This window comes from Spermophilus citellus, assembly GCF_964194105.1.
Source record: "Spermophilus citellus genome assembly, chromosome: 15".
Classification (NCBI taxonomy): Eukaryota; Metazoa; Chordata; class Mammalia; order Rodentia; family Sciuridae; genus Spermophilus; species Spermophilus citellus.
Window position 1 is genome coordinate 71,499,039 of NC_138195.1, and position 22,177 is coordinate 71,521,215.

The window sequence follows — 22,177 nt, forward strand, 5'->3', positions numbered from 1 at the left end:
ATAGGGGAAGAAAAGAGATTTGAGAAAAATCTACTGAGGTAAAACTAGCTGTAGTGATCATTTGGAGATAAAAATGAGGGAAAGGCAGGCTGAGGTTGTGGCTCAGTGGTACAGCACTCTCCTGGCATGGGTGAGGCACTGGGTTCAAACCTCAGCACCACATAAAATAAATAAATAAACAAACAAAATAAAGATATTGTGTCCACTTCCAACTAAAAAAAAAAAAAAAAAAGATGGAAAGGAAAAAAAAATCAAGCATGACTCCCAGGTTTTTGGCTTGGGGCCTGAGAAGACAGGTGCCCACTCTAAAAGAAAAGGAATGAGAAAAACAGGTACAGGAGAAACAATAAGTTTAATTTTGGAAATGTCAACCAAGAGGTATCTATGGGATATGTGAGAGAGAATATCCAGCAAGCACTTACAAAAGCTCAAGAAGAAATGTTAAACCTAGATAGAGACAGCATCAAAATATACAGACAAGCTGGGGTTGTGGCTTAGTGACAAGAGAGGTTGCCTAGCATGCGTGAGGCACTGGGTTCAATCCCCTGCACCATATAAAAATAAATAAATAAAATAAAGGTATTGTGTCCATCTGCAACTAAAAAAATATTTTTAAAAAAGTATATAGGCGGGGGCTGAGGTTGTGGCTCGCTTGCCCCTCATGTGTGAGGCACTGAGTTCAAACCTCAGCATCACATAAAACAATAAATAAACAAAATAAAGATATTGTGTCCATATACAACTTAAAAAAAAAGATATCTTAAAAAAAAAAAAAAAGCATAGCTGGGCACAGCGGCACACACCTGTAACTCCAGCAGCTCGGGAAGCTGAGACGGGAGAATCGTGAGTTCAAAGCCATCCTCAGCAATGGTGAGGTGCTAAGCAACTCAGTGAGACCCTGTCTCTCAATAAAATACAAAATAGGGTTGGGGATGTGGCTCAGTGGTCTAGTGCCCCTGAGTTCAATCCAGTACCAAAAAAAAAAAAAAAAAAAAAAAGCATATAGGCAATAATTAGAACAAGAACTGGGCACAATGATACATGCCTATAATCCCAACAACTCAAGAGACTGAGACAGGAGGATTGCAAATTCAAGGTCAACCTAATGGGCTGGGGATGTGGCTCAAGCGGTAGCGCGCTCGCCTGGCATGCGTGCGGCCCAGGTTCGATCCTCAGCACCACATACAAAAACAAAGATGTTGTGTCCACCGAGAACTAAAAAAATAAATATTAAAAAAAAAAAAATTAAAAAAAAAAAAATTAAAAAAAAAAAAAAAAGGTCAACCTAACAACTTACTGAGACCCTGTTTCAAAACAAAAAATAAAAAGTACTAGAGATGTAGCTCAGTGTAAAAGCAACCCTGGGTTCAATCCCAGTACTGGGGGTGGTGGGGAGAACTATAAGTATGAAGAAGGGATCTGAGATTTTACCATAACACATATATAAATAAACTGTAATAATCCAGAGTTTTAAAATGATACTTACTACTAATCTTTGTATATTCACAATTGTATATACATAATTTCCAGTAACCTCACCATTATAAAAATTATTTGGAACAAATTCTTAACTCAAGCCCAGTGTAGTGGCATATGCTTAAAATCTCAGCTACTCTAGAGTCTGAGGCAAGAGGATTGCCAAGTTTGAGGCCAACCTCAGCAAGTGAGATCTTGTCGTGAAATAAAAAATAAAAGGGCTGGGGGTATAGTTCAGTAGTAGAGTGCTCCTGGGGTTCAATTCCTAGTACTAGGGGTAAGGAGGAATTTCTTAATTTAAATTTAGTGAGTGACAGGAGAGGAACTATCAAATACTGCAAATCATATATCTGATAAGGAACTAATATATCCAGAATATGCAAAGAACTCTTACAACTCAATAATGAAAAAAAAAACCAATCTGGAAACTGACAAAGCATTTTAATAGACATTTCTCAAAAAAATAAAAATTAAAAAATAGAAGGCAGACAAAAACAATAGTTAATATGGAGAAACTGAAACTACCATATATTGCTGGTGATACTATAAAATGGAACAGTTAATAAGAAAAAAATGCTTTAGACCAGGCATGGTGGCACATACCTGTAATCCTAGAGATTTAGGAGGCTGAAGGAGAAGAATCACAAATTTGAGGCCAGTCTCAGCAATTTAGCCAGGTCCTAAGAAACTTAGCAAGACCCTACCTCCCTCAAAATAAAAAAAGATTGGGAATGTGACTCAAGGGTTAAGCACTCCTGGGTTCAATCCCCAGTACCAAAAAAAAAAAAAAAAAGAAAAAAATGGTTTGGCAACTCATCAAATATAGAGTTATCATTTATGACCCAACAATTCTACTCCTAGATACTCAAAAAAACTGAAAGCATACATCCACACAAAACCTTATACATATGTTCAGAACAGCAATGTTCATAATAGCCAAAATGTTGAAACAAACCAATGTCTCTCATATGAGCAATGAAATAAACAGAATATTGTATATCTGTCCAGGGAAGTATTATTTAGCAACAAAAAATGAATGAAGTATTCCTATGTCCTATAACAAGAATGAACTTTAAAAACTTGGCACTGAGGGGCTGGGGTTGTGACTCAGTGGTAGCGTGCTCGCCTAGCACACATGGGACACTGGGTTCGATCCTCAGCACCACATAAAAATTAGGTAAAGATTGTGTGTCCAACCACAATTAAAAAATAGGGGGCTGGGGATGTGGCTCGCCTGGCATGCGTGCGGCCCGGGTTCGATCCTCAGCACCACATACCAACAAAGATGTTGTGTCCGCCGAGAACTAAAAAATAAATATTAAAAAAAAAAATTCTCTCTCTCTCTCTCTCTCTCTCTCCCCCCCTCTCTCACTTTCTCTTAAAAAAATAAATAAATAAATAAATAAATATTTTTTTAAAAACATGGTGCTGAGCCAAGTGTGGTAGCACATGCCTATAATTCTAGTGGCTCAGAGGCTGAGGCAGAAGAATCTCAAGTTCAAAGTCAGCCTCAGCAACTGAGTGAGGCCCTACGCAACTTACTGAGACCCTGTCTCAAAATAAAAAGATGTGGCTTAGTGGTTAAGCGCCCTGGGTTTAATCCCCATTACCAAAAAAAAAAAATGGTGATGGGCACATTGGCACATGTTTATAATCCCAGCAACTCTAGAGGCTGAGACAGGAGGATCGCAAACAAGGCCAGCCCCTGGGCAACTTAGCAAGATTCTGTCTCAAAACAAAAAATAAAAATAACTGGGGCTGGGGATGTGGCTCAGCGGTAGCGCGCTCGCCTGGCATGCGTGCAGCCGGGGTTCCATCCTCAGCACCACATACAAACTAAGATGTTGTGTCCGCCGAGAACTAAAAAATAAATATTAAAAATTCTCTCTCTCTCTCTCTCTCTCTCTCTTTCTCTCTCTCTTTAAAAAAAAAAAATAACTGAGGATGTAGTTCATTGATAGCATCTCTGGATTCAATCCCCAGTACCTTTCCCCACCCCCAAAAAAAGCTACATATGATTATGATTTCATTTATATGAGGTGTCCAGAATGGAGAAATACATAGAAACTAATGGCTGGGTGTGGTAGCACATGCCTGTGATCATGGCAGCACACGTCTGTGATCCTAGTGGCTCAGGAGGCTAACACAGGAGTATCACAAGTTCAAAGCCAGCCTCAGCAACTTAGCAAGGCCCTAAGAAATTTAGCAAGACCCTGTCTCTAACATAAAAATATATAAAAGGGCTGGGGCTGGGGCTCAGTAGTTAAGCGCCTCCTGGGTTCAATCCCTGGTACCAAAAAATAAAATAAAAAATAAAAAAGCAAGCTAATGATTTTTAGTGGCTGGGGAGAAGAGATAATAAGGAATAATGGAATAATTGCTAACAGGTATAGGGTTTTTTTCAAAGGTAATGAAATGGGTTCTGAAATTTATAGTGGAGATAGTTGTTCAATTCTGTGATTATACTAAAATCCACTAGATTATATACTTTTTTGTGAAGTGGGGGCTGGGGTTTGGCTCAGCGGTAAAGCGCTCAACTCGCATGTGCGAGACCCTGGGTTCGATCTTCAGCACCACATAAAAATAAATTAGTGAAATAAAGGTATTGTGTCCAACTACAACTAAAAAATAAATATTTAAAAAAAAAAGAGTGCAGGCTGGGGATGTGGCTCAAGCGGTAGCGCGCTCGCCTGGCATGCGTGCGGCCCGGGTTCGATCCTCAGCACCATATACAAACAAAGATGCTGTGCCTGACGAAAACTAAAAAAATAAATAAATATTTAAAAATTCTCTCTCTCTCTTTAACACACACACACAAAAAAAATAGCAGCATTCCCAAACCTACCTTAAAATAAATAAATAATTTTTAAAAAGAGTGAACTGTAAGAAACACGAATCGAGAAGCTATCATGAGGGGCTGGGGTTGTGACTCAGGGGTATAATGCTTGCCTAGCATGTGGAGGCACTGGGTTCAAACCACAGCATCACATAAGAAAATAAATAAAATAAAGTTACAAAAAAGAAGAAGAAGCTGCTATCATTAAAAGAAGATAGTGCCAAAAAGTAGATAACAAAAAAAAATTCTGAGCCAGGCATGGTGGTACATGCCTATGATCCAAGCTACTTAGGAGCTCAAGCCCAGGAGTTCAAGAGAAGCCTAGGCAACATGGTGAGACACCATTTCAAAAAAAAAGAAAAAAAAAAGAGAGAAAAAAACACCCTGATAAGGGTTGGGGTTGTAGCTCAGTGGCAGACTGCTTGCCTAGCAGGTGCCAATACCCTAGTTTTGATCCCCAAAGTTTCAAAAAATAAAATAAAATAAAAATTACCCTTGTATATTCATTTGTTATATTTTTATTTAAATTCATAATGTTCACACAAATACATAATACAATAATAAACTGTTCAATCTTTATCCTGTAGAAAAAGGATTTTTAATTCAATTTTTTTTTTTTGCGGGGGGCGGGGGGGGGTACTAGGAATTGAACTCAGGGGCACTCTACCACTGAGCCACACCCCCAGCCCTATTTTGTATTTTATTTAGAGACAGGCCTCACTGAGTTGCTTAGAACCTTGCTTTTTGCTGAGGCTGGCTTTGAACTCACAATCCTCCTGTCTCAGCCTCCCGTGTCGCTGGGATATAGGCACGCACCACTATGCCCGGCTGCCTTAATTCAAATTTAAAGTTAAATTTTTCCTTGATTCAGATAAACAAAATCTATTAAATAAAAATATCTGGGTTGAGGACATAGCTCAGTTGGTAGAGTGCTTGTCTCACATACACAAGGCCCTAGGTTCAATCCCCAGCACCACACACACACACACACACACAAAAAGTCCAAGGCCAAATTTAATCATATATAGCTATGAGAATCCAAATCTTCTAGTACAACTTTCTGCAGATGACACTCATGAACAACTGTTAGAAGCAGTCATTCATAGGCACATCGGCAGCTTATGTCTCACCTTCATGCAAAGCTCCGCCTTGTCAAAACCCATCAGCATGTTGATAATATCAAACCCAGAGGTAGACTTATTCTTTTGATGGACTCCTCGAATAAGTGCACACAAGGTCTGCAGAAGTAAAAGAAAGAATTGTTTCTAGAGAGGAAGTCTCCAAACTAGAAGGGCGCTCACTACATCTGTAGCCTCACATTATAACCTCAGAACCACCTTCTTACATAGATAATTTCTCAGTTACTCTGAGCTCCAAAATACAGTCTGAATCTTAACATGTGCAAAATCCATAAATTAAAAGAGGAACAGCAACAAAGACTGTTGTCATCTTCCATTTTTTGCCTCCTTCTTGTTTTAGGGCCATTCTCAATAATCAAAAAAGGGATAGGGATGCAGTCCAATGTTAAAGCACCCCTGGTTCAATCCCCAGTAAAGAAAGAAAGAAAGAAAGAAAGAAAGAAAGAAAGAAAGAAAGAGGGAGGGAGGGAGGGAGAGAGAGAGAAAAGGAAAAGAAGAAAAAGAAGAGTCATCCCTGAAGTTTTGTATTAACTATTATAATAATGTACTATACTTTAGGGGGTCATCAAGTAGCTTAAGATCAACTTATTTCTGCCCTCATAATGAGCCATTGTAATTACTACACATATAATTCCAACTTTTATTTCACTTACATTGAGCCCCTACTGGACAACTCAAATGTTAAATACATTGTGCCAAAGGTCAAGGCTCTAGGATAAACATAGGCCTTCTTTCTAGGGCATCAATTCAAGAGGTAATTATTCTACCCATTCTACACAGATGAGAAAACTGGGGCTCACAAAAAGATTTTCAAAACTAGTAAATTAGAAATTTAAATCCTGTCTACCAAAAATTCCAACAAAATCCTTTATTATATTATAAATTCCTGGGCTGGGGATGTGGCTCAAGCGGTAGCGCGCTCGCCTGGCATGCGTGCAGCCCGGGTTCGATCCTCAGCACCACACACCAACAAAGATGTTGTGTCTGCCAAAGACTAAAAAAATAAATATTAAAAAATTTAAGGGGCTGGGAATGTGGCTCAAGCGGTAGCGCGCTAGCCTGGCATGCATGCAGCCCGGGTTCGATCCTCAGCACCACATACAAAGATGTTGTGTCCGCCGATAACTAAAAAATAAATATTAAAATTCTCTCTCTCTCTCTCTCTCTCTCTCTCTCTCTCTCTCTCTCTCTCTCACTCTCTCTTAAAAAAAAAAACCTAAAAAAAATTTTAAAATAAATAAATAAATTCTTTATAATCTAAGCTTGTCAATTACTGTCCTAAGTACATACTCCCAATCTAGGGTATACTGGATCCTACAGACTACAAACTTTAGAAACTTTGTCTTCCATTCATTCAGTAGAAATTTATTTCTATAATACCAACTATGTGCTGGACATTGTTATATGTACTAAAAACAAAGTATTGAATGAAAGTGTCAAAATCTCTGCCTTAAAGAAGCCAAGTGTGGGCGGAGATTGTGATTCAATGGTAGAGAGCTTGCCTAGCATTTAATTCTCAGCATCACATAAAAATAACTAAAATAAGGTATTGTGTCCATCTACATCCAAAAATAAATAAATAAATGTTTTAAAAGAAAAAAAAAAGGAGAAGCCAAGTGTATGGCCAGGCACAGTGGTTCATGCTTACAATCCCAGCAGCTAAGGCGGCTGAGACAGAGGGATCAAAGTTCAAACCCAGCCTCAGAAACTTACTGAGGCCCTAAGCAACTTAATGAAACCCTGTCTCAAAATAAAAAATAAATTTAAAAAGACTGGTGGGGCTGGGGTTGTGGCTCTGTGGTAGAGCGCTCACCTAGCACAGGTGAGACACTAGGTTTGATCCTCAGCACCACATAAAAATAAATAAATAAAAATAAAGGCATTGTGTCCACCTATAACTAAAAAAATTAAAACAAACAAACAAAAAAAAGGACTGGAGATGTGGCTCAGTTGTTAAAGTGCTCCTGGGTTCAATCCCTGGTACCAAAAAAAAGAAGCTAAGCATATCCCCCAGCACAACACTCTGTCCAATGTTTAACACACAGCAGTTGTTCAATGAGTAGCTGTTGAGATGAGTACAGGGTACATGCCTCAGCTACTCGGGAGGCTAAGACAAGAGTATTCCAAATTTTAGGCCAGCCTTGGCAATTTAGCAAGATCCTGTCTCACATAAAAAATAAAAAGTTCTGGGAACTAACTCAGTAGTAAAGAGTCCCTAGGTTCAATCCCCAGGCGCAGATGGGGGGACCTCATACCTAAAGACAATTCTAGGTTCCTCAGGTCCCAATGGGAAATTATAATTCCTTTCTCTGATAAACAAGAACCCCCAACAGGGTCCTAGCCTTGTACCTGCAATGCATTGACAACACGAATTGGATGTTCCTCTCCCAGAGCCTGGATGCAATGTTGAAATAAGCAATTAATATTGTCCTTGATCTTCATTAACTCCTCACCATCAAGAGATTCCAATTTGCCTTCTAGGTACTCTAAATTCACCTGCCAATGAAACAATAAGGGCCTGAGCACATTTTTAGTGTAGCAAGTAGAACATAAAATATGGCCATCTTAGTTACCAGGAAAACCAACAGAGGCCATCAAGTCTTACCTTCATAAGGAAAAGCTCTTCCCAAAACCGAGGACTACACTTACTGGGGTCCTCTGTCTGAAACCAGAAGATAAACATTTTCAACTTTCCCAGCTAACACCAAAAGAATTAAGAATGCTACATATAGTCAACCTTACCTTTCAAAATTAACTTTGAAAATGCTGCTTATCCTAACTGCTGTAATAGATAAGAGAACATTTTATTCTTAAGTTTATTTTTCCTAATGGAATGCATTGTGCATAGAGATACATTCCCTGAAACAAAAGTTAAGTAATGACTCAAAAAATTTCCTTCAAGGACTGGGGTTGTGGCTCAGTGGTAGAGCACTCGCCTAGCATATGCGAGGTCCTGGGTTCAATCCTCAGCACCACATAAAAATAAATAAACTAAAAAAAAATTTCCTTCAAATAATTCTCTTCTAGTAAGAAGTGAACATAAAAATATGAATAAATAAGTCACATTACAATGTCCCCTTGTATTTGTATGGTGGTTTTAACTCCATTTAAAAATAAAATACAGAGGCTGGGGCTGTGATTCAGTGGTAGAGCACTTGCCTAGCACGTGTGAGGCACTGGAATCGATCCTCAGCACCATATAAAAAAAATAAATACATAAAATAAAGGTATTGTGTCCAACTACAACTTCAAAAAATTAAAAAATAAAATACAACTAGCCAGTAAGACAGGACAAATTATTATCATTTGTCCTCCTTTCAAGAAAGAGGGTCCATGGACTGGGGATGTGGCTCAAGTGGTAGCGCGCTCGCCTGGTATGCATGCGGCCCGGGTTCGATCCTCAGCACCACATACAAACAAAGATGTTGTATCCGCCGAGAACTAAAAATAAATAAATATAAAAAAAAAAAAAAAAGAAAGAGGGTCCACAAAGTTAAGTGACTAACAGAAGGGTAAGAGTTAGAACACAGGTGATCTAAGTAATATTGCAATGTTTTTTCATATTATCTATGTTGACTGTTTCTACTTGCCCTACAATACACATTTAGTCCTCTATACAGAGATTTTAACTTTTTTTTTCAATACTGAGGGTTGAACCTAGGAGTCCTCTATACAGAGATTTTTTTTTAATATTTATTTCTTAGCTGTACACAATACTTTACTTTGTTTATTTATTTTTATGTGTGCTGAGGATCGAATCAGGGCCTCGCACGTGCTAGGCGAGTGCTCTACCGCTGAGCCACAATTCCAGCCCCCCCAGAGATTTTTTTTTAAATACTTTTTTTCGTAGTGGATGGACACATACTTTTATTTTTATATGGTGCTAAAGCCAAACCCAGTACCTCACACATGCTAAGCAAGCACTCTACCACTGAGCTACAACCCAAGCCCCTTTATACAGAGATTTTAATGTGCTCTTTCCTTAATTCAAATTGGTCCAAAAGATTAGCAAAACTAGGGTACTAAAGCCAAAAATTTGTTAGCAATAATTTTCAAACAGAAATTCTATAAGTCAGAAATTTCTAGTTAACAAGTAATCCCAGTGAAGGCTGAAACAAGAGGATGGCAAGTTCAAGGCCCGCCTGGGCAACTTAGTGAGACTCTGTCCCAAAATAAAAAATAAAAAGGGCTGGGGATGTAGCTCAGTGGTAGAGCACCCCTGGGTTAAATCCCCAATACTGCAACATAATCACTACTATTGAGAGCTTGCTCTTGTCCTTTGGTTTGCTGCTTCCTTCCCACCCCTTCCTTTCTCACCCCACACTCTTAAGGAACTTGAAGGTGGCAGACAGACATAAGGTTGTTTCTCATTGAGCTAAGAAACTAAGAAGTCAGGCTATACAGTATGAAGGGCTCCAGGACTTACCATAAAGATCTCATCATACATCAGCACCACTTTTTCCTTTAGTGGTTTTTTGGAGGCTGAAGATTTCCTGAGCAAACCGCCCCGTTTTTCTACCTGTGCCATGGTTAGAGAATCTGTGGGAAAAAAGCCAAATTTACAGCAATGAAAATAATCTATATCTATCGTAATGGTGAATATGTCATTATGCATTTTTTCAAACTCATGGAATATATAATAGCAACAGTGTATCCTAATGTAAATGTGTACTTTGGATGATAATGATGTGTAAGTAAATGCTGATTCATCAACTATAACAAATATTCCTATGGTAGGAATATTTAACAGGGAAGGCTGTAGATATATAGAGGCAGGGAACATATGAGATATCTTGGGCTATTTTTGTACCTGTCTCTCAAATTTTCTGTGAATATAAAATGACTGAAAAAACAGATTTTTTGCAGGACACAATGGTGCACACCTGTAATTTCAGCAACTCAGGTAAATGATGCAGAAAGTTCAAAGTTTGAGGCCAACCTCAGCAACTTAACTTATTTTATTCAAAATAAAAAATACGGGCTGAGGGTATAGCTCAGTTGGTAGAATGCTTGCCTCCCATGCACAAGGCCCTGGGTTCAATCCTCAGCACCAAAAAATAAATTAAAAAATAAGTAAATAAAGGACTGGGAGCTAGGCACAGTGGTGCACACTTAGTGAGACCCTGTCTCAAAATAAAAAAATAAAAATGGCTAGGGATGTGGTTCAGTATAAAGCATCTCTGGGGGCTGGGGATGTGGCTCAAGTGGTAGCGCGCTCGCCTGGCATGCGTGCGGCCCGGGTTCGATCCTCAGCACCACATACAAACAAAGATGTTGTGTCAGCTGAAAACTAAAAAATAAATATTAAAAATTCTCTCTGTCTCTCTCTCTCTCACCTCTCTCTTTAAAAAAAAAAAAAAGCACCTCTGGGTTCAATCCCCAGTACCAAAAATTAAAAATAAAAAATAAATAAATAAAGGGATAGAGATGTAGCTCAGTGAAAAAGCACTTGCCTAGTATGCCCCAGGCCCTGAGTTCAATCTCCAGCACAACTAAATAAATAAATAAACGTAAATAAAATTTAAAAGTGCTGGGGGTAGGGCTGGGGATATGGCTCAAGTGGTAGCGTGCTCGCCTGGCTTGCGTGCGGCCCGGGTTCAATCCTCAGCACCACATACAAACAAAAGATGTTGTGTCCGCCGAAAACTAAAAAAATAAAAATAAATTTTAAAAAAAAAGTGCTGGGGGTAGAACACCTTTGGGTTAAATAAATAAATAAAATATTTTTAAAAAGAAAACAAAGCCACAGTCAGTACCAGAATGCTCTCCAAGACGCTGGAAAATCTATTGAAATGTCTCTCAATGGAAAAATATTTTAGGAAGAAGAAATGATAAACAACCATACTACAGATCTATCCAACACCCCCATCCCAGTCCAGGTTATGTCAAGATTTAAATCATTACTTGGCCTAAAGCACAACACATTTTACATCCTTAAAATGTGCCAATGGACAAGGCTTAAAGCAGTTCCAAAACCAAACAGGAAAGTGTAACTAGCTCCATCTATAATAGGTCTGGCCATATATTTGAGGTTGATAGAAGGAAGGCTGCAAAGCACACACTTCCCACAGACTGATGATGAAGTTAAATTTCAAATATTGATCGAGCTTAGGACCATTAAGGCAAGAAGTGTGCTGCAGACTGATGTGCTCCATCGATTTCCCCAAAGTAAGTAGGTTCTCGTCAGTGCAAAATACTTGGCCTTCACTGCCTCATAAATCACACTGCACTTGACTGTCTTCAGAAATTCCTCTGAAAAGAGACCCAAGGCAGAAAATAGCAGTTAAGAGGGTAAAAATTAAATTTAACTTCAAAATAACTGAATATAATACTATACTACTTTCAAATTTAATTGTATATATTTGTAATACTTTGCAGATCAAACTTCAATGTATTTTCAATTCTATATAAAAGCAGTTCCATGAATCACACCCCAATTTTCCAATCTTGCTTCAAGGAAGTCTCAACTTTTCTTTAACAGAGAACTTGAAATGCCACAGTTCTCCACTGTGGATTTACACATCTTCCCTCATTTCCCAGATTAATTATATTATACTAACAAAGTTCCCCTGTCTCTCATAAATCCTAATATGTAGGTATGAAATTAAAGGTCATCCAATGACAAGCATGGAAGGTAAAGAGAAGGCTGATTTTACTTCCAGACAAATTCAAAGCAGCAGAACTAATTTTGCTCAATAAGTTTTGAAAAGTATGCATTTACCTTTCAAATCAAAATTCTGTATAAGGAAGAGATGCACCCAATAGTATTCTATCTCAGACATCTGATTTCTCTAATACATGCAGTCAGAAAAGGAAATTTATCTTTGAACAAACATCAAAACACAGAAAATCTCCTCAACTTGATATTAAATGTATTTAGCAGTAGGACTACAACTTATACTTTTTCTATTATAAGCTCATGGCAAACACTCAGCAGAGCTGTTCACTGACTGGCTCTAAAGTTAATAGGAAAAATTCCTCCAAAGTCCCCATCTGACCCAAAATTTTAGTAAGATCTATCTCTATTAAGGTTTCACTAAGCCTTCAAATTATTTTATAGTCTAGAGAAGACTGAAGAAAAAAATAACAACAAAAAGAGAAGATTCTTTTAGACAATTTACATTATATTGATTATAGCTCTGCCTTAAAGCGTGAAATACAGCCTCTGTTCAAAACATTCCTGTGTCTTTTAAACAGGTTGTCAAGAGAAAGATGCCCTTATCTTGGGAAAATAAATTGGAAATCAAGAGGATCCTATTAAATTAAATCAAAAGCAATGCAATTCTAAGCTTAGTGGATATAGATCTTGCGTGTGCTCAGCTTCAACCAGTTATTAGCAGGAACAACAGGAACCATGAGTTCCTGGATGAAAAGTACATGTTTACAAACATACCCCTCTGAGGATTTATAATTGGGTTACAGCTAATCAATGTCCACCCCAAATCTAATAAACTCACTCTATTTCAGAATCAATACTTTCTAATAAGCAAAAGGGAATAGGAGAAGAGGGGAAAACAATTCCAATCCAAACTACCAAATTTCCTAAGAAATTAAATTCTTTTCTTTGCTATTATTCCATTTGGAGCAGAGGGAAATTCAGACAAAGGCCCCAACTAATTACTCTCTGTCATCATCACAGGCAACTGGAATTTACCACCCAAGCTGCCTGAAATGTGACTGGAAACTGACAATCAAAAGTCCATTACTCCTGGGCTGGGGATGTGGCTCAAGCGGTAGCGCGCTCGCCTGGCATGCGTGCCGCCCGGGTTCGATCCTCAGCACCACATACCAACAAAGATGTTGTGTCCGCCAAGAACTAAAAAATAAATATTAAAAAAAAATTCTCTCTCTCTCTCTCTCTCTCTCTCTCTCTCTCTCTCTCTCTCTCTCTCTCTCTCCCCCCCCCGCCCTCTCTCACTCTCTCAAAAAAAAAAAAAAAAAAAAAAAGTCCATTACTCCTGAGCTGGGGTTGTGGCTCAGAGGTAAAGCATCGCCTGGCATCCATGAGGCACTGGATTCAATCCTCAGTATCACATAAAAATAAAATAAAGGTACTATGTCCATCTACAACCAAAAAACTAAATATTAAAAAAAAAAAAAGTCCATTACTCCTACCAGCACTCTGAATCATGGAACACAGCAAACAAGAGTTGCTGGAGTGGTAGACAAGGACAAGTATAGAACTCTTACAAACACAAGGTTTTCTTCAGGTCTTACAAGTTAAACCTGAACTCCTAAATTTGAAAATAAAATATCTAATTGGTAGCGCGTAGTAAATTATAGCACTTCAGCAATGTGAGTGTAATCTGTTTCTACCTACTCAGTGTTTTTTTCTTTTCTACAACTTTTCCCCATTGAGGAACAACCAATGGAACAACCAATCAGCAGAACTGAGACTAGACTAAGCCAACTAGGCAACATTGACTAAATCACTGTAATTCTCAATTTCCCACAAGTAAAAGAAGGGAACTGGACTAGACTATTATCTAATGGTTCCCTCGGCATCACTGAAATATTGCAAATATATAAGAAGCACCTAAATACTGTCAATTTAGGCAACATGAGGTTGCAGAGAGGAAATTCCTGACCTGATCTTCTGGAAGCTCACAATCTACTAGCAGAAACAGACACATAATGACCCATAGCACAAGGCAAAGTATGAGAAATAAATGGAGTAGAGGAACAAAGAAAATGCTATGGGACCATATGACAGGGAAAGCAGCAGCATTCAACAGCTCTGCTATCACACCTGTCAATTCCAGCTTTTAAATCCTTCTGGAGAAGAAACAAACATGGTAAAGGCACAGTAATCTCACAGAAAAGTCAGTCTAGGTTTTAACATCATTTTTCAGCAACAAGACAGGTGAAATACCAAAAAAGTCAGGCGACTTTTCAGTACTAACTTCATCTACTATCAAACTAGGAATGGCATCAAATTCTCTCAATTGAATCATAAATCAATGAAGCCTTTTAATCCTAGACCTGGGAACCTGCTGGTCTCAAGACCCACAGCACAACTTCCCTCTAGAAGACCCAATTTTATAAGATCTATATCTTAAAGCAATCCCACCACATACTTCTTAAAGTCACATCCTTTAAAAAGGAAGTGGCCAAATGTTAAGATTTTAAAACCTAAAACCAAACTCTTCCACTGTCAAATTTGGAAGGAATGTTGGTTACATGTAGCCAGTTGGTTGGTTGGCTGGTTATTTATTTATGTATTTATTTATTTATTTATTTGTCTTCTTAGGTAGCACACATGCAAACTTTAAGACCAGAAAACGAACTTAATAGAAATTCACTCTGGGCTGGGGATGTGGCTCAAGCGGTAGCACACTCGCCTAGCATGCGTGCGGCCCAGGTTCGATCCTCAGCACCACATACTAACAAAGATGTTGTGTCCGCCGAAAACTAAAAAATATTTAAAAAATTCTCTCTCTCTTTAAAAAAAATTGAATATTAAAATCTTAAAAAAAAAAAAAAAAAAGAAAGAAATTCACTCTGATTTCCATAGAGTTGACACAGTTAATCCACCAAAATCTGGGGTGTTCTGGTCTCCACTTATATACTCTCTTTCTAGAACTATTAGTTTCTTTTCCTCCCTGGGCCTCAATTTGCCAATCTGTAAAAAGAAGCCATGAGACAACTTTCTGTGGGCTTCCAAATTTAATGGTCTAGGAATCTAGGTGCACCTTTGTAAAGGACTGTTACCAAGTATCTGTTCTTGACTCCAAAACATTCACATAACCAATGTTAAGGTAAGCATCCTAAAACACTTCAACCAGTATATAAGAAAACGATATGGAGGAGAATGAAATTTTTTAAATGTTTTTTAGTTATACATGGATACAATATCTTGATTTTGTATATTTATTTTTATGTGGTGCTGAGAATTGAATCCAGTGCCTTACATGTGCAAGGCAAGCACTCTGCCACTTAGTCACAACCCCAGCCCCAAGAGTGAAATTTTTTAAAAATAAATATATGTGTCCATAATTTACAAAGAAAAAAAACCTACCTACAGATCAGGTATTCATTCATTCAACAAATATACACTGAAGACCTTTTAGGTGCCAGGCATTAGGGATGTAGCAGTGAACAAGACAGAAAAGATGCCTACTCCCATAGAATTGTCATTGTTGCAGAGAGAAGACAACCTGAAACAGTGATAAATGCCTTGAAGACAAATTGCCAAGGGAGGCTACTTTAGATTGGGAGACTAAAGTTGTCCTGAGAATACCTGGCGGAGATCAAGAATAACAGGAAGGAACAAGCCATGTGAAAAATCTTGAAAAAAGTGTTCCAGATAGAGGAAATGATGAGTGTAAAGACCCCCAAAATTTGACACATTGGTATATTCCAGAGACAAAAATGCCAGAGTCTTAGACATAAACATTCCCTTTTTGAGATGTTTTGTAAAGTTTATTGAAGTATTCTATGTTTGTTTTTTAAATATATAAAGAGAATTCAAATATCCATCAGAATAGAAAAATTACATTGTATTTATACAAAAGAATGCCATACAGAAATTTAAAAGAACAATTACTGATACGTGAAACAACATGGGAAAATCTTACAGAAAATGTTGATTAAAAAAAAATACAAAATTGCTGGTTATGGTGATGCACAAGTATAATCCCAACAACTCACAGGCTGCAGCAGGAGAATGGCAAATTTGAGTCTAGCTTAAGCAAGTTGGCAATAACCTGTCTCAAAATAACAAATAAAAAAGGACAAGGGATGTATCTCAGTGGTAAAGCTCCCCTAAATTCAATCCCAAGTACCAAAAAAAAAAAACAAAACAAAAAAGAGTATAACCTGATGATTTCATTCATATGATGTTCAAAAAAGGCAAAATTAGCCAGGCGCACTGGCACATGCCCTTAATCCCAGTCACTTGCCTAGCAGGAGACTGAGGCAGAAAGATGCAAATTTGAAGTCAGCCTTAGCAACTTAGCAAGGCCCCCAGTAACTTAATGAGACCCTTTCTCAAAATAAAAAATTAAAAGGGCTAGGGATGTAGTCAGTGGCAAAGTGCGCCTGGGTTCAACCAGAAAAAAAAAAAGGCAAAATTAATCCATGGTGACAAAGGATACAATAGTTGTGGTGAGATAAGCAGGAGGAAGCACGAGGAACCTTCTGAGATACAAAGAATTTAATCAATATTGATGTGAGCGGAGATCACATAAATGGGTACATACGTTGAAAAACCATGAACTTGAGGCTGGGGATGTGGCTCAGTGGTAGACCACTTGCCTAGTATGTGTGAGGCACATTGCGTTCAATTCCCAGCACTGCATGTAAATAATTGCCAACTAAAAAATATTTTTAAAAAACAAACTTCACATTTTGTAAATTATTCCTTAATCTAAAAAAAAAAAAAAAAAAAAAAGTAGGGACTGGGGTTGTGGCTCAGTGGTAGAATACTTGCCTAGCATGTGTGAGGCACTGGGTTTGATACTCAGCACCCAATTTGAATGAATAAATAAAATAATGATATTGTGTCCATCAACAACTAAAAATATATATTTTTTTAAAAGTACGTGTGTTCACATGTATATGAAAATTTAACAGCATCCATGAGAACACTAGAATAGAGATTAGAAGGGACACCAGGCTTGAACACTCAGGAGATCAATCTAAAATAACATCTAGGGGCCAAGGTTGTAGCTCAGTGGCAGAGCACTTGCCTATCACATGTGAGGCAGAGTTCAATCCTTAGCACCACATAAAAATAAATAAATAAAATATATTGTGTCCATATACAATTAAAAATATTTTTTTAAAAAAGAAGTTTAGTGAGAACCTATCTCTAAATTAAATACAAAATAGGGATAGGGATGTGGCTCAGTGGTCAAGTGCCCCTGAATTCAATCGCTGGTACCCCCCCACCCAAAAAAAAAGTTAAAAAAATAAAATAAAATAACAGCTGGGTTGGATGCAGTAGAACACACCTTTAATCCCAGCCTCTCAGTAGACAGGGAGAATTGCAAATTGAAAGCCAGTCTCAGCAATTTAGCAAGACCCTATCTCAAAAATAAAAATAAAAAAAGGCTGGGGGGCTGAGGTTCTGGCTCAGCAGTATAGTGCTTGCCTAGCACGTGTGAGGCGCTGGGTTCGATGCTCAGCACCACATAAAAAATATATAACATAAAGTTATTGAAAAAAATAAAAAGAAAGAAATTTTAAAAGGTTGGGGATAGAGCTCAGTGGTGAGGCACCCCTGGTTTTGATTCCCCAAAACAATAAATAAAAAAAATAATAGTTGGGCCTAGTGGTGCATATATATAATCCCAACTACTTAGGAGGCTGAGGCAGGAAGATTGCCAAGTTCAAAATTAGCCTGGACAACACAGTGAGACCCTATCTTTAAAAAAGTAAAATAAAAAAATGAGGGCTGGGGATGTGGCTCAAGCGGTAGCGCGCTCGCCTGGTGTGCGTGCGGCCAGGGTTTGATCCTCAGCACCACATACAAACAAAGATGTTGTATCCACCAAAAAATAAATAAATATTTAAAAATTCTCTCCCTCCCTCCCTCCCTCCCTCCCTCTCTCTCTTCCTCCCCCCCCCTCTCTCTCTCTCTCTCTCTCTCTCTTTAAAAAAAGTGAATAAACAAAAATAAAATAACAACCAAAGAGCTAACACTAATTTGGCATATACTATGTTCCAGGCATGGCACTTTATACACATCAATTCATTTTATCCTCACAACAACCTTATGATCCAGGAAGTTTACAATGAGAAAACTGAAACATAAAGTGAATTTAAAAAATAAAACAAAAACAAAAAAAAAAGCACCAGGCACAACAGCACATGTCTGTAATACCAGTGATTCTAGAGGCTGAGACAGGTCACAAGTTCAAAGCCAGGGCTGGGGATGTGGCTCAAGCGGTATCGCGCTCACCTGGCATGCGTGCCGCCCGGGTTCGATCCTCAGCACCACATACAAACAAAGATGTTGTGTCCGCCGAAAACTAAAAAATAAATATTAAAAAATTCTCTCTCTCTCTTAAAAAAAATTAAGTTGAAACTATTTAGCATTTGTGTGCTGCATTAGGTGCTTTAAAAAAAAAAAAAAAAACAAGTTCAAAGCCAACCTCAGTGACTAAGAGAGACCTAGTCTCAAAATAAAAATAAAAAGAACTGGGAAAGTTAGGGGTTGTGGCTCAGTGATAGAGCACTTGCCTAGCACGTGTGAGGCACTGGGTTCGATCCTCAGTACCACATAAAAATAAATAATATAAAGGTATTGTATCCATCTACAACTGGAAAAAAGAAATTGAGAATATAGCTCACTGGTAAAGTGCCTCTGGAATCAATCCCCAGTACCAGGGGAAAAAAAAAATTTGTCCATATAAGTGAGAGTAAGGATGGGCAATAACCTGCACAAAAAACAAAGCAGAGATCCTCCAGAGAAATTGAAGTTTCAGGAGAGTGAATGAGTGAGGCCTTAATGAAAAAACTGTGGAAAGTCTAGTATCTTGAGTTTCATCACTCTGGTTGGTTGGTGGGTAAAGATGCCATGATAGAAAAATAAAAGATAACTGATCTATGTATCAACATATAAATATAGGTAATAGTGAAATGAAACAGAGGGGAATAGACAAATTAATGGAATGGGGGAAAACTTAGAAGGGAAAACTGGAGAACCTGAGCGTCTAGTCAAGTTGATATATTATCCAATGTTGTAATTTTTTTTTAAAAAAAAAAGGTTGAAACACTGATCTTTTTAAGGATTTAATTAACACTATCTTAATTGAAACTTGACAGTCCTCTAAGGATAATTCTCCATCTAAACTTGATAATGAAAGGAAAAAAATTATTATAAAACAAGAGAGAGATAAAAACAAGTATGAGTCTATACAGCTCTCAGCTGGGAGGAGAGAATGCTTTAGTGCTTACAGACCTTTGATCACCTGTGTCAGAATCTTTCAGGGTCCCTCCTAAACATGTAGACTCCTAAACCCCTCTACCCCTCTATTGAATAAGATTGCTCAAGATAAAGAATATAATTTTCTTCTTCTTTTCCCCCCAGTGCTGGGGGTGAATCCAGTGTATTATTTAGGGTAGGCAAGTATTCTCCCACTGACCAACATTTCCAACTCAGAGACCTTTTTTTTTTTTTTTTTTGTACTGAGGATTGAATCCAGGGTGCTTTACCACTGAGCTACATCACCAGTCCTTTTTTTTTTGAGAGTCTCACTAAATTGCTAAAACTGGCCTCAAACTTACTATCCTCCTTCCTCAGCTTCCCAAATAGCTGGGATTACAGGCATTTATCACTGTGTTGGGTAAGGAAAATCTTCATTTTTTTAAAATGCTTTTTTAGTTGTAGATGAACACAATACCTGTATGTTATTTATTTTTTTTTTAAAGAGAGAGAGAGAGAGAGAGAGAATTTTTTAATATTTATTTTTTAGTTCTCGGCAGACACAACATCTTTGTTGGTATGTGGTGCTGAGGATCGAACCCGGGCCGCACGCATGCCAGGCGAGCACGCTACCGCTTGAGCCACATCTCCAGCCCCTGTTATTTATTTTTAAGTGGTGCTGAGGTTCAAACCCAGTGCTTCACTCGGGCTAGGCAAGCACTCTACCACTGAGCCACAACCCCAGCCCAGGGAAATCTACATTTTTAAGGATCACTCCAGGTCTTTGGTTCTCAAATATGGCAATTTTACCCCCAGGGACACTTGTCGGTGTCTGGAGTCATTTTTGGTTGTCACAACTGGGAAGAGAAGTATCAATTGCATCTACTGAGTAGAAGTCAAGAATGCTGCTACACACCCTACAATGTCACCCACAACAAAGAATTGCCCTGCCCAATATGTCAATAGTGACAAGGTTGAAAAATTCTGCTCGATGTAATTGTGATACCCACTATACATCAAGAAATATTCATTTAAACTGGGTGTGATGGTACATCCCTGTAATCCCAGCAGCTCAAGAGGCCAACATAGGACGATCACAACTTCAAAGCCAGCAACCTGGAGAGGCCCTAAACAACTCAGTGAGACCCTGTCTCTATAAATAAAATATAAAAAGGCTAAGCACCCCTAAATTCAATCCCCAGTACCAAAAAAAAAAGTAAAGGAAATGATTATATGGACAGAAGAGGATACTGAGAAGATGGATAAAACTTAGGCATTCTTTAGAAAAAACACTGGAGTGACCCTCACCTTCCCACATCTTATTCTTCCCACTTATCCTAACCAGTGGGTTCCTTTTGACATCTAAGGTCCAGTTTGCCCATCTGTAAAATAATCAGATGAAATATGTACTACCACCCTGATTTTATGAAGATTTTATTTTGCCTAAAGTAACACAGCTAGGAATAAGTAAAGTCACTAAATCTTTCTCTCTGGTAGCCCTTCTCCCTGTGAGAATGTACTGTAAGTAAAAAAAAAAAAAAAAAAAAAAAAAAGTCCTATTCACTTATTCACTAATAGAATATTAAAAACCAGATTCAGGAGCCAGGCATGGCATGTATGCCTGTAATCGCAGAGGCTCAGGAGATTGAGGCAGGAGGATCAAGAGTTCAAGGCAAGCCTCAGCAAAAGCAAGGCACTAAGCAACTCAGTAAGACCCTGATAAAATACAAAGTAGGGCTGGGGATGTGGCTCAGTAGACGAGTGCCCATGAGTTCAATCCCTGGTAACCAACACACACACACAAAAGATTCAGTTAAAGTTACAATTCTAGGCTGAGGCTGTGGCTCAGTGGTAGAGCGCTTGCCTAGCATGTGTGAGGCATCAGGTTTGATCCTCAGCACCACATATAAAATAAATGAATAAAATAAAGGTCCATACATATGAAAAATATTTTTTTAAAGACAGAGTGAGAGAGGAGAGAGAGAGAGAGAATTTTTAATATTTATTTTTTTTAGTTCTCAGCGGACACAACATCTTTGTTGGTATGTGGTGCTGAGGATCGAACCCGGGCCGCACGCATGCCAGGCGAGCGTGCTACTGCTTGAGCCACATCCCCAGCCCCCAAAAAATATTTTTTTTAAAAAGTTACAATTCTGGGGCTGGGGATGTGGCTCAAGCGGTAGCGCGCTCGCCTGGCATGCGTGCAGCCCGGGTTCGATCCTCAGCACCACATACCAACAAAGATGTTATGTCCGCCGAGAACTAAAAATAAATAAATAAATATTAAAAATTTAAAAAAAAAAAAAAAAAAAAGTTACAATTCTATGGAAATTCCAAACTTGTCCACACTATCAATCTTCCCACTTCATCCAAGAAAAGTCAATAGACGCAGGATATCACCCCGACAAGAATTATCACTATTTTCTAGATGCTAAGCCAGAACCAAACTGATTAAATAAGCCACCTGAGCCATTATTAGGCAAGGTCCTATCTTGTATGTGCTATGGACAGTGTTCACCTCAGAGTGGTATTTAGCCTATACTTAAAAGTGGAAGTGGCCAGGTGTGGTGGTGCACATCTGTAATCCCAGCTATCTGGGAAGCTAAGGCAAGAGGATCACAAGTTCAAAGCCAGGCTCAACAACTTACCAAGGCCCTAAGCAACTTAGTAAGACCCTGTCTCAAAGCAAAAAATAAAAAAGGCTGAGATGGGGAGTCTAGGATTGCGGCTCAGTGGTACAGCACTTGCCTAGTATGTGTGAGGCACTGTCAATCCCTGACAAAAAAGTTTAATAACTTTTATCAAGACCTTATAACATAAAAAATAAATAAGGGGTCAGGGTTGTGGCTCAGTGGG

At 38.3% G+C, this 22,177-nt stretch overlaps 1 protein-coding gene across 1 annotated transcript in view; it reads right to left on the reverse strand.

Annotated features, from left to right (window-relative positions):
* The window catches only part of ARMH3 (armadillo like helical domain containing 3), a 194,564-nt gene that overhangs the window by 168,890 nt on the left and 3,497 nt on the right, over positions 1–22,177 (reverse strand). The window contains exons 2-5 of the mRNA XM_081268320.1: positions 9,878–9,990; positions 8,057–8,113; positions 7,801–7,947; positions 5,443–5,550 (exon numbers count right to left, since the gene is read on the reverse strand). Coding sequence (XP_081124446.1) covers positions 5,443–5,550; positions 7,801–7,947; positions 8,057–8,113; positions 9,878–9,979 — 414 coding nt within the window. The 5' untranslated portion in view covers positions 9,980–9,990. The remainder of the gene's footprint in view (positions 1–5,442; positions 5,551–7,800; positions 7,948–8,056; positions 8,114–9,877; positions 9,991–22,177) is intronic.